Source organism: Lissotriton vulgaris, chromosome 1_1 (assembly GCF_964263255.1).
Source record: "Lissotriton vulgaris chromosome 1_1, aLisVul1.2, whole genome shotgun sequence".
Taxonomy (NCBI): Eukaryota; Metazoa; Chordata; class Amphibia; order Caudata; family Salamandridae; genus Lissotriton; species Lissotriton vulgaris.
Window position 1 is genome coordinate 1420466329 of NC_141685.1, and position 14088 is coordinate 1420480416.

Here is a 14088-nt window from a genome sequence, read left to right on the forward strand (position 1 = left end):
AAAAATGCTGGTCTTGGCACATGCCATGGCATATAGGAGGGGAATTAATGACAAAATGCTGACCCTAACATACCAGAGGTAAATTTTAACAGAAGATAATTCCATGCTACATAGATGGCATTAATAGCAAAATTGTGGCATGGGCATATTGAATGTAATTTTTTACATAAGGGTTAACAATGGCATATGAGTGCCACCCATGACAAAATGCGGGCATTGGCATAGTGGAGGCAATTGTTGACATTGGGAGGCACATGCAGCACATTTTGAAAAAATAAAGTAAGTCACCTCCTGGGACACCATGAAAGGACATGAATATTTCATGAGTTCTGTGGCAGAGCCCATGGCTTTTTAGCAAAGGCATGTGAAAACAGTGCTTTAAAATTCACTATACGACCACATTTCTTTCCTAATTTTCTCAGAGGAGAAAACTTCCTTGAGACCTCTAGAAGAGGCTAGGCTCACTCGCTTCTCTCCTTCACTACAAATCAGAGCAAGTAATACACCCCACCACTTCCCAAGATATGCCATTGCCCTTACGTAGGTGATCTATAAAACACACCGTTGTCAGTATTGCGTTATCATATTAGTCATGCAGTTATTATTGAACTTCATCAATGGTAATTATCTGATTTCAGGCCATGTTACATCACTTTCTAGGATGAGTCTAGATTATATGATGTCACTTCCTGTGATGTCATTAAGGCCAAGGGGTGTGTGACATTACTTCTGCTTCTCCTGGTATTTTGATGAATTTACGGCCATGAGTGTCTGAAACTGTTGAACTCTCCTGCCGCAGTGATTACCCTGGGTTTGATTGTCTGTCATCTAGGCCTCATGCTGTGGCACTAGCTGCAAATCTGAATTACCAAGCAATGACGTACCAGTCTTTTCCTGTGCACTTTACGTCCACTTATTTATGATGATCAAATTATTAGGGAAGCCTTGGGCAATCGTAATGATATTCGGTGCACGCTGTGTAACTGTTGGCGCTAAAATATATCTAGATGTTTATTCGTGTATTGATTTGCACATACTTCTACTTTTAAGTAATGCATTTGGTATAATAGTCTGATGATTACATGATGATGAAGTTACATATTCTTGCTATGTTTTCACCTGTCAGAACACAGTAAAAGGCTTTCTTTTCCCCTCTCTGCAGGGCCGGTGATCTACAGAATGCTGATGTACCCTCCCACCCGCCGAGCCCTCATAGTGGGTTGTGGTCTCCAGATGTTCCAGCAGCTGGCAGGCATCAACACCGTCATGTATGTATTGATTGTACAAGTAGATTAATAAGAGCAATCACTGCAGCACTTTCTTCAGCTCATATTTTGTCATATTTCCTTTTTTTGTTATGTTTGCAGTATTTATGGAACAAAACAGGTGGTGGTCTATTGGAACATGTACTTCTCCTCCTGTCTTCCAGTCCAGGGAGCCTAAAAGCTATTTAGGAAATAGCCAGATGTTTAGGTTATGTAAGGGTAAGATGTTCAGGCTGTTTTAGTACTTTCTGGAATGAGGTCTGCCGTTGGATGGCTTTGGGAATGCGTATTTGTATTTATTTATTTATTTATTTATTTATTTATTTAAAGAGTTTTGTATAATGTGTCTTCTTTGAAAGAAAACCTAATCCAAGTTGGTCACACAGGCATGCGTTGTGACACATGCGTACACAAGCAATGTGATTCAGGTATTGTGATGTTTGCGCATCCATGCGCCATTACCTTTACATGGTGGATGCTATTTTGCAGGTGCTAGGCCGTGGAAAAAAGATGACAACAGTAGAAAAATAATATAGCTGAGATGGCAAGCGCAGGGGTGTTGGTTGTGGGGGGGGGGGGTGCAGGGCTGACTCGACAAAGAAACATGCGCAAAGAAAGTAGCCCCGTAGAATTGTGACGATTCTGGATCCCCGTAAAAAGATAGTAATTAAAAAATAAATAACAGGAGGTGTGAGATGGAAAGTGGAGAATGGGGCATTTTTGGGGGAGGGGATGAGCTTAAAATGAAGTGTGCTTAAAGCACAAAGCAAGTGTCCCGGAAGCCCTTTGCATAGCCAGGCTGTCATTAAAAAAGTAAATTGCATTTGGACACAGGTGGAGATTGGTGAGAAAAAAATTGAAAGCAGAACTCGGGTGTGATGAAAAGGGGGAAAAAGCCAGGAAACGAGTGCATTCCCATGGAATGTGCAAGAGTAAATAAAACGAGTCCCCTCAAGTATGCAGAGGAATGACACTACTTTCCCAATCAGAACACTGTGATTCCAAAATGCTTGTGGGTGGGACAAACGCAAGAAAGGAGGGAAAGCCATTGATTCAAAGGCAGACAACTGAAATAGGCAACCAAGTCACCCAGTCACAAAACCCACTCTAAGTATATGTTATGTATTGGAAAAAATAGGTTTGCCTAGCAGTATTGTAATGTTGTATTTATTGTCTTATTAATAAAAATAATCATTACAAACAGCACAAGATAAAAAAACACAGTTTTCCAGTAAGCATTTCTTTCTGAGCGAATATAAGATAGCGCAGTCGATACCATTTGCAAGGAACAAGATATTAAAACAGGTTATGCATATTGATACTAAAGTGCATACGTGCCTATAGTTTGCCAATTCATTGTCAATCCATTAATTATCCATATAAGGAATAAAGTAACTTCAAATAACTCATTGTCAATCCATCAAATCGATGTGAGGAATAAAGAAGCTTATTGTTATCACAATTATTAAAATTCTGCTTATTAATACAGAGAAAGAAATATATCGGTACTAGTAATTTAAGTTAAAGATGTAAACATTCTTTCAGACAAGTCCAGAATCTTAACAAACCGAAAAATCATTGAACTTGATTTCCCTGATAAACAGAGCTTAACAGCTTGACGACATGCTCTCATTCCTGCTTTTAAAAGGAAGGGTGTTGTAAATAGGATGAAGATAGATGACAGGATACTTCTAGTTGATTACATGTAGATTTATTGTAGGACACTGCTGAGTACACAACCTCGCCAGCTGGCCAGACCATCAACTGACACAGGTAGAACACTCTGGTACAGGTTAGAACACTCACAGGTATCAGCCATATTACAAGAAGAATCGATGTACAACAAAGGGCTGTAAAAGAATACAACTGTCATCAAGGAGATAAGGAGAGAGACAAACTATGTGCAATAACGCTTCTTGAGTGTAACCTCAAAGTCTGCAGTAATTAGATGCCCATTCTTGAATTCAATCCGATACACCGTCCTTGGTTGGGTAGCTAACAAGGTGTAATTTTAAGAAGACATCCCTCATGCGTGAAGGAAACTAGGTAGACATATAAGGCTGCATTTTCCAGTTTATCAAATACATTTATAACTGACCAGACATGTTACTTTGCTGTCAGAGTATCCGTGTAAGCTATAAACGAAAGTACTTTTGTTATCCTGTTCAAAAAAATCTTTGAGAGATGCTCCAGTCATTGAAACTCAGACTGCAGCTCAAAGCTCCTAGAAGTAAATAAAACAGTCTGAAGCTGAGACCGAAACAGCAGACTCTCTAGCACTTTGTTTATACACTTTGAACCATTTCCGACAAACTGTAATTTCTAATCTCACATTTCTAGGGGGGCCTGTATATTAAAACATTAAAAAAATTAATAAAAGATCTTCTCACTGGCTCCTAACACAATGAATGGTGAGTTGTGATGTTTTGCCTGTAGCTGACCTTGTGTTTTGATAAACAGGAGTTGAGTACTTTCCTTTTATGACATAAGAAAATTCGAATTCATATTATTTTCCAGCAGAGCAATAGAGGTCTACTTTATTCAGAGGCAAACATGGGAATGTTTACCATATGAAACATGATATTAAGCAAAAGTGATGTGCCACCTTGCTGCTAGTGTGCCATGTGGCAATGTAGTATGTTGCGCTTTGTACAGTATTTGTTACCCCCACTCCCTCACAAGCAGAGTGTACTGTGACAAGTAGCACAAAGGGAGGAGTTGAGACTGCTAAGCATATATTATCATACTGTGATTTGATGCATTCTTTGTATGTCTGCTCTCAATCAAAAATAAAAATAAGCCATGAGAGAGTGGAAATGTTGTTGGTTAGGATGGTAATCCAGAATAAATAATAATGGCGCAATCATGTTAGGTCCAGTAAAGGTTTCATTGACTAAACTCTGAGCTCAACCCCTGGTAGCTATGGAACAGAGAAGACAGGCTTAACGTAAGAAATTGTGCAAAGCATTTAGAAGTTCCAAAACAGTAAAAATGAATGAAAGCACGATACAATACAAATCACAACCCAATTTATACAAATAGTGAATATTTTAATGAACTAAATAACGCCAAAATAACAAATATCAAATAAGAATATCAGAGATGTGCATTTTAAAGTTTGTAAGGTTTAGCACCAAAAAGCACAATGTGCCAACCATGGATGATTGTTTGTGCTAGATTGGAACAAGAATAAGTTTAGATTGAGGCCAATCGCAATAGAGTTCTGGTTGAATATGAGGCTCAGTTAGGTCCCAGTAAAAGAGTTATCTTCGAACGTAGACATTTGATTGAAGAAAATGTGGTTGTTGATGAGTCGGCAGCGGGGCAGCTGGATCTGAGTCCCACAACAGGGGCTTGCTGACCATCGGCAAACTCTGGAAAGCTTCAGGTGGGCGAAGTATGGTGTCTATGCCCAGGATGCTCTCGACGTTGTACATCCTTGGTACAGTGAAAACCACTTTGTAGGTTTTGCACCACCGGGACATGTAAAACATAAAACATACATATCCTACTTTGTAAATTCCATTCACCCTGCCGAATAGGCATTGAAGGCCTAAGTTGTATTTGACTTCTGTCAGGTTGAATTGTCAGTTTTAAAACTGTATAGCCAGTCTACAGTGACAGGCCTGGAGACATGTTTTACATTGCCACTGTAGAGAGGACACAATATGTGCTGCAGTCCTCTTGTAACATTTAAATTTGGTTTGTACTATTTACTTGGAACTTATAAGTAAGTTAAATATGCCCGTCAGGAAAATAGCCAATTTCAACATGCTGTCGAAGCACATAAATAATGGGCCTATTAGCAGTGTCCTAGTGTGGTAAGTCTAAAAAAAGCAGCATCGGCCCAGAAAAAATGGGGGATGATCATACATAAAGAGGCATTTTCTTTCAACAGTTTTGATGGGGAGAAATGTATAAACCTAAAAATGCACAATTAACTGTGGTCTGAACTCATTAGAGAGCCCAAAACCCAATGTAAAAAAAAATGAAAGTAACACTTACCTTGCCGCCGGGTTCAGCGTCTCTGCTCCTGCTTTCCTGCATCCGACTCCAGGAACAGGAAGCATGCACCAAGGCCACCTCTCCTAGGCGCTCAGCCAGGGGCTGAAGGGGTGGGCATGCTCTCTATGCAGGCTGTTAGGCAGCCTGCATGGAGAACAGGGAAGTGCGCATGACTGTTTTGGGCAGCCTGAGAGGGATGATCAAACAGTCATTGCGCACGTAGGAGTGGGCAAACCACTCCTCCCCTGCTCTGCAGCCCCACACGCAAAGCTGCCGCAGCAGGAGGCCAAAATAAAATGATAACAACATTACGTTATTATCTTTTTATTTTTTCCTTTCTTACCTGCTGAAGAGTAGTAAGGCAATGCTTCTCCACCTTAGCGGAGGAGCCGCCACTGTAACTACGGTTCGATTGGTGTAAATGTGAGTGTAAGATGGCACTGTGCGATTGCAAAGTTTAAACTATCTGACTCCTAATATAGTTTATATCAGACTTTAATCTCAGCTACACAAATGAATGAAGATAAACCCATGTAATGAATGCGCTCCAGATTGATGGTGTAAACTGTGCACTTGCGAATTAAAGGTAGGAAGTGGTGAAGTAACTGGTGGGTGTGCGGCATGCACTCTTTTCTGAGTTTGACACCTCAGAATGTAGTATTATGCACATATTGTACATGAAGTCACCCATTCCGGGTGCACAAACCGCTACAGCAAGTAATCTGCTTTGGTGATGTGGAATAGGTTTTATCCAGAGCCCACTCCTACATTAAGCCCAGTTTTCACCTACATTATTTTCACACAAATGGGAGTTTGAGCTGGAAACAGGTTCAGGGTTTACTCCTAATCAGGGCTTACCCATAACACTGTACAAGGTGTACAAGGGCTTGTGTTCAAGGGTGCAGTGTTTGCTTAGATGCACTGTATGTGTAAAATCTATTAATATAACTTTTTGGGTTGCTCGCTGGTGTAAATCTATTTTAAATTGGTATTTTCATCAGATAACTGTACCTAAAACCTTGTTACTTTTCTAACACAGAGTGGATATGATTTAAGCTAATCCAATCTTTTAAAACCGAGCTAGAAAAACAAGCCATTTGAGTTGGATCAGGGTTAGAGATGGCGGTGCTCTGTATACCCTGAATATAAAAGAGCAGATCTCCAACTAAACACAGTAAACTACCCAGAGTTCCTAACTTTTGTTTTGCATAATTTATGCGGCACTCTAAGCTTTGGCATTTGCTTTTGACCTATAACTTTATGTAAATACCTGGCTTTTCTGGGATGGTGGAACTTTTAAATGTCACATTTCTTTTTAAACAGTGAAAATACCAGCATTCATTCATTATCTTATAGTATAAATCCTACTTATTGCTTTTAAAGTATGTGAGACTTTTTGTAAGAGAAATATGTATATCACGACTGCAGACGACAGCACGTTAATATTTCAGGGAGCAGTTCTTTGTTTTGAATTCCTGGACATTGTGTTCTGAAAAAGTAATGTTTTATTCCTCATTTGGCAAATGCTTTTTTATAAATTTCGTTTGTCTACAGAATCTAAACAAGTTTGCCTCTTATGGTTATTCTATACGTCGCAATGCCATATTGCAGTCGTTCTATTTCTGAAACGTCCCAGGTGAGGGCGCGTGCAGCTGGCATGATGACAGATACGTCTTAGACTCTGTGACCCACGTCGGTGATTAGAGTCACGCTGTGTCCCTAAGCGCTCTGGCAACAGACCTTGCTGTGCTGTGCATATGTGCAAACAGCTGCAAGGAGGCAGGTTGGGAAAGCACGTGAGGGTTTATGGAGAGGGAAATGTAAACAAGGCTAGCACGCGCCTGTGTGTGGGTGAAGGAGGAGTGCCCTTCTGAGCAGAGTGGAGTTTGTACCTTGTCAGTTACCAATTTCCACTATTTAAGGTGACAAGGAACTTACAAGAGGAACAACCCTTCATAATATGTATTTTCATTACATTTATACTTTTGCAAGAGCAGAGTCTGTGCTACCTCACAAATCTGCTTCTCGCATTTTTCCATTATAAAACAACCACGCACACGGGGTTTAGTAGTGTGTGGGCACACAGGGCCTTCAGGGTCAGGCATACAGGGCCTTCAGGGTCAGGCACACAGGGCCTTCAGGGTCAGGCACACAGGGCCTAGTGGTTTGGGCACACCGGGCCTAGTAGTATGGGCAAACAGGACCTAATTGTTCAGGTACACATGGCCTAGTGATTCTGGTACACAGGGCCTAGTGGTTTGGGTACAAACGGTCTAGTGGTTCAGGTACACATGGCCTAATGGTTTAAGGATACTGCTCTTTCGTAGTCTGGTTTGGGCTCAATAGCATGTGATTGGTGTTCACTCATAATAGCACAATATAGTCCAAGAATTTGGCTCGGGGATACATTTCTAGCAGCTTAAAAAGAACAGCCACAGCTTCCTCATAGCCAATGCATTTTGTTAAAAAGTTGTACATAGTGATTTAAATGTTCTAAACATTTTTTGATTGATTTGTGCTTCACGAGTTATGACTTGGTTCATTGTATATCGCGTGTGTGCACCAATGCCCAAAGGAGGCGTGAGCTATGCATTTCTCCTCTGTACGTCTAAACCACAAAAGATATAGGGCACAATTGTTCATACCTCCCACTACTTGGCCTTGCGGGTATTTTAAATACACCAAAGTGTACACTGGTGACACGAAGTAGCCACAGTGCTGCAACCTCCTCTAAAAAAACAAAAAGCTGCTCTCGTGAGCAGCATGAGCGTAGACTACGTGCATTCATTTTATTCGCTTTCATTATGCATAAAAATATATTTAGTTTGTTGGGATTCTGATCAGTAGATGGTGGAAAAAACAGATCCAAGTATTGTGAACTGTGACTGATCTCCTACAATGCTTAAATGAGGGGCCTACAAGAGTAAACCAGTTTTTCCTAAGGGTATCCTCGCCTCGCCTTTGCTAGCTTGGGCTAGAAAGCATGGCAAGCCTACAGAGAAATAAACATGAGGAAATGTGGGCAAAACACTCAACCAAACAACAATCCTTAAACAGAATCAACATGCCAAATTGTTTTTCAAAATAATTTTTTTTTATAAGGGAATGACTCCAAAATAGAGAGAATCAGGTAAAGAGCACAATAGTTATTTATAAAAAATACCAATCTAGCAATTCAAAACGATCTATTGGTGAAAGCTAATGGGAACGTTAAAAATCTGTAAAAGAACCAAGCCTCCAGTCCTCGCAGGAATTCTATTCGACCTTTGGTCCAAATGAGGTGAGACACAAGTGCATGCGCTTTGATCCAAGTGGAGGCTTGAGCAGTCTGGGAGCCTGGACTTAATTCTGGCTCCACAAGGTGGGCTTGTGTTTGCCAGAGCTCATACTTGAAGAGGTTTTGTAGAGGTAAAAATCCTCTAAGTGGTTCAGAGGCTGCACCCTTATGTTGGAGCTGCAAGATCCGTTTGGTCCACCTGTCTAAAGTCCGCAAAAAGTCACCATTCCCATATAAAAGAAGCATCTATCAATAAATGCAGGTTTAAATCAGTTTTGCCTAGTTGCTTTCTAGTAGAGATTCAGAATTTCTCAAATGAGCCTCTAGAGATAGATGTGCGAAGATTTTCATAAGCTAAAAATCAAGTTTAAAAGTCATTCCATTACGACTTCTATGTGAAATATCCCAGTGGGTGTCAAACTTGGTATGATAAAGACTGTCCAGTTAGCCCGCGATTCCATTCAGGGAAGGCAGGCTCTCCAACAGGTTGCAGGACCATACAGGAAACCAAGACATACTAGTTCATAACATTCTGGTCAAGAGAATGCTTTTGGAAGTCCTTGATCCATGCTGGGTCACCAATAGTTTGGAGTAAAGCAGCCTTACAACAGAACAGCAGGTACTGCAAAGAAGCAACACTGCAATAAGCCTCCTTTATCTCGGTGAGAGGGCACCACAGGCCAAACTTCATTTTTGGCATTTGGTGCTGATAATCCATGTACTCAGATAGAGGTTAGGACAACTCTCCCTCTTTTAACTCCACCATGTGAAACACAGTGTTCTTCTGTCATCTCTCTTTTTCCAGTCATGATCACATCATGAGTGAAGTTCTACTTTCAGGCCACGTTTGATGTAAATCTGTTCAGTGGTTTGAACTGTAGGCATGAACAACATTTCCAATGGGAGCTAAATAGGATAACGTATGTTTGTTCACCACCTCTTAACTTTCCTCTCTCTGCACTGATCTACATGAAAATTAGCATGCAGTACCTAAGTCATAGGCAAATAAATGTAATGTGCAGCTAAACTATAACTGTGCAGAAGCAACTACTGCTGTGTAATATATATCCTGATGTTTCCTCAGTCCTCCGTACAGCATCACGTTCATACATTGAAATGAATGAACATGAGTTGCTAAATTTTAAATTTCAGTGTGTTTCCCCCACCGCACTGCACCAAAGTTTCAGCTTGCGGCATTATGGGACTGGTAGTTCCTGTTTACTGATGCAGGCAGTGGTAACAAGGTGCAGGTGAGCCAACCACCACAGGGAAAGGAGGAGCCTGCTTTAAAGATCGACAAGTGGGTGAGACACAGTTTGGGACTGCAGCATCTGATAAAGGCAGTTCGACGAAACCGCTCATGCAAGCCTCCCAATAAATCAACCTATGAAGCCCTGCTGTGTCCTGTGTTTCGAATCCGGAATGGAGGAGAAAATTGCTTTAATATATATATATATATATATATATATATATATATATATATATATATATATATATATATATATATATATATATATATATATATATATATATCTGCTCCACAGCTCTCTTCACATATCCCCATATTCATTATCTGTATCTAAACAAATACAGATAATGAATGCTCAAATGTGCATAAAAGCACACTCAAAGATGGCGCTTATTATCGTGCATAGTGTAGTCCCTTGTTTATTGTTATCACACTGTTTGAATGATTTAAAAATGGCGCCACGCATCGCGTTCCCTTGTGACACTGAGGAAGGGACGCTTCCCGAAACGCGTTTGTCTTGAATAAAAGTTTGTTGTAAATTGCCAAAACCCGTGAGTGCTGCCGCTTTTCTTCTACTTGGGGAATATGTGAAGAGAGCTGTGGAGCAGACATTTAAGACGTGGTACACCAACGCGTGGCAGCACCCACCAGCAGAGTGACTCGCGATACTGGTGGACTTTGGAGCAAATATATATATATATATATATATATATATATATATATATATATTCACTGACAAAACCATAGGTTTCACACCAGTTATAGTTAGCTGGAAATTTTACTGACATAAAACCATTGAAATTCCCACGTTATAGTTAGTTGGACTCACTATAACTTGCGCGCCTGTAATGCACTGCTGATGACGTCACATATTACATCACTCATGACATGGTCAGTGACATCACTCATGACATCACTGATGACACCATCCTTGTGACAGAGTGACAGACCTAATTTCAGTGTAATGTAACGCTTGAAACACATATTCAAAAATAGAAACAAACATTTTCAAAAAAATAGATACCCAAACCAGTAACAACAACCAATTCAGTAATTCCACCATCTATATACACATCCACTCATTCACCAACAGTTCTATATAGTCACTCATATATATACTCACTCATCATATGTAGTGATACACCTATACATCCTGTTACACATCAGCAGTCATCCAAAAGTTACTCACACACATACTCACACATGCAAATAAACTATTGAACATCCATTTAATTGCATATACATTTATACCCACACTACCACCTTACTTCTAAGGAAACTTACACATACTTACTCTGTTAAACAATCACTTATAGAAACACATACTTATTTAAACAGGAACTCCTACAATCTCTCACTATATATACTATACTCACTTATATACATCAATACCCACATATACTAGATTAAAACATATGTCGTTACTAATGAAGACACTAGTGAGACAGTCATTCACTCACTAACACACACATATACACACACATCCACCCATACAGTCCTGCACATATGCTGTCTTCAAAACACATACAAACAGTGAGTCAGTCACCAACCCCTGCAGCCACTTATACACAAAGAGAAACACTGATACAAACATTTAAATATTTAAACAATACTCGCTAATATATGTATTCACTAAGATACACTTAATAAGCCAGTTAACCAACCATTTTTTTTTTAAAAACATCCATTTACACACTTATTTAAACATTTATTCTTCCATCGACCTTTACAAATACATATATAAAACAAATTTATTTTTCAGAAAGACACGCATTCACTGGATGGTGTCATCAGTGATGTCATGAGTGATGTCACTGACCATGTCATGAGTGATGTAATATGTGACGTCATCAGCAGTGCATTGCAGGCGCGCAAGTTATAGTGAGTCCAACTAACTATAACGTGGGAATTTCAATGGTTTTATGGCAGTAAAATTTCCAGCTAACTATAACTGGTGTGAAACCTATGCTTTTGTCAGTGAATTTAATAGGTTTTTTAAATGCTAATTCCTAACTATAACTGGTGTGAAACCTATGTTTTTTTCAGTGAATTTCAAAGGTTTTTTAAATGCTAATTCCTAACTATAACTGGTGTGAAACCTATGGTTTTTTCAGTGAATTTCAAAGTTTTTTTAATGCTAATTCCTAACTATATAAGACCTAAAAGCCCACCAGGAATCTCCAGTATGCGCCAGGGGACTGCATTGCAGAGAGGTGTAATGAAGCCACAACCCTTTTTACACCTCTCTGCAACGCAGCCCCCGTGCATGTTTGAAGAGGGGGAACTAATTCCCCTTGCATACTGGGGGCCCCTGGGGGCCAATTAGCCCACCTGGAACCTCCAGTATGCGCCAGAGGCTGCATTGCAGAGGTGTAATGAGACTATGCCCCTTGTTAAACCTCTCTGCAACGCAGCCCATTGCCGCGTTTGCAGAGGGGGAACTAATTCCCCTTGCATACTGGGGGTCCCTGGGGTCAACTAGTCCACCAGGAGCCTCCAGTATGCGCGAGGGAGCTGCATTGCAGAGAAGTGTAATGAGGCCACACCCTTGTTACACCTCTCTGCAATGCAGGCTACTGGCGCGTTTGCAGAGGGGGGACTAATTCCCCTTGCATACTGGGGGTCCCTGGATCATATCTGCCCAAACACCGATATTCCGAACGATTGTAAATGACTTTTCTTGAGAAACATTTGGATTTGGATTATCATGTCCTATACTTTGGAATTTTTGAAAGACTGACTTTGAGGATGCTATAAATTACTCAAGTCTGCCCGAATTGTGTGGGTAAAATTGATACCTAGTCACTTTGAATAAGAATGTACTTACGTCTCGTCTAACATTTGGAAGAAATATCTAGTTATATGACAACAGGATACCGACATAACTTGAAGGAAATAAGAACGCCCTGAAGAAGTTCTGTTGTACAGAACGAAACGTTTCGGCTGGCTGTGGTACATAAACTTAAGGAAAATAAAAGCATTTGAATATACACCAAGATTCAGCGCTTCAATAAGGACTCTAAGTGATATGATTTGATTGGACTCATTGTGAAAGTGGTGCTGTGCCAAACTTTGGAATATTCTCCACTACTCTCTACTACTTACTCTCTCCTACTCCACTACTCTCAAATACTCACTGTCTACTACTCATTCTCTACTACTCTACTACTCTCTCTACTACTCACTCCCTACTACTCGCTACTCACTACTCCCTACTACTCACTATCTACTACTCTCTACTACTCACTCTTTACTACTCTCTCTACTACTCACTACTACTCTCTACTACTCACTCTCTACTTCTCACTCTCTACTACTCTCTACTACTCACTCTCTACTACTCTCCCTCTACTACTCACTCTCAACTACTCTCTCTCTACTAGTCTCTACTACTCACTCTACTACTCACTCTCTACTACTCACTACTATTCTCTCTGCTACTCATTCTCTACTACTCTCTACTACTCACTCTCTACTACTCACTCTTTACTACTCTCTTCTACTCACTCTCTACTGCTCTCTACTACTCACTCTACTACTTACTCTCTACTACTCACTCTCTACTACTCTCTACTACTCACTCTACTACTCAGTCTACTATTCACTATACTACTCACTCTCTGCTACTCTCTCTACTGCTCTCTACTACTCTCTACTACTCACTCTCTACTCTCTATTACTCACTCTCTACTCTCTACCTCTCTACCTCTCCTCTCTCTACTAATCTCTACCTCTCTACCGCTACCTCTCTACCTCTCTACCTCTACACCTCTACCTCTCTACCTCTCTCTACACGCACACATGTACACATATATGCATATATATATGCATATGCATTTATATATATGTATGTGTATGTATAAAAAAAACAACAAAAAATTTTTTTTTTTAAACAGCTACTTTTAAAACTGTAATTCTTTTTCCCCATGGTACGCTCCCCGGGGCGCTCCCCGGTGCACGTACTGGGCGCTCCCCCCGCGAAAATAAAAAAAAATTACTTTTTTTTGCTCCGCGGGGCCCTTTTATGGCCCCCACATCAAACCTAGGGGGTCAAGGGGGGTCTACTCTGCCCCCTTATGGTCATTTCCCTCTTTGTTTTGGCCACCTCTCGTGTCTCGATCCTACCGAGACACAAGATGGCGGCCGCTCCGGACTGTTTAGAATGTTTACAGACACCCCAGAGCCAATCAGCTTTCTGCGCGCAAGTCGCTGCGTGGCGCGCCCGGTGCGCGTACCAGTGCGCGTACCGGAGCGCGGCTATAGATATATATATTTTTTTGAACCTTAATTAC

The 14088-nt window shown here is 40.5% G+C and overlaps 1 protein-coding gene across 1 annotated transcript in view; it reads left to right on the forward strand.

The window, feature by feature from the left end:
- The window catches only part of SLC2A13 (solute carrier family 2 member 13), a 1518966-nt gene that overhangs the window by 696620 nt on the left and 808258 nt on the right, over positions 1–14088 (forward strand). The window contains exon 4 of the mRNA XM_086967217.1: positions 1163–1268. Coding sequence (XP_086823343.1) covers positions 1163–1268 — 106 coding nt within the window. The remainder of the gene's footprint in view (positions 1–1162; positions 1269–14088) is intronic.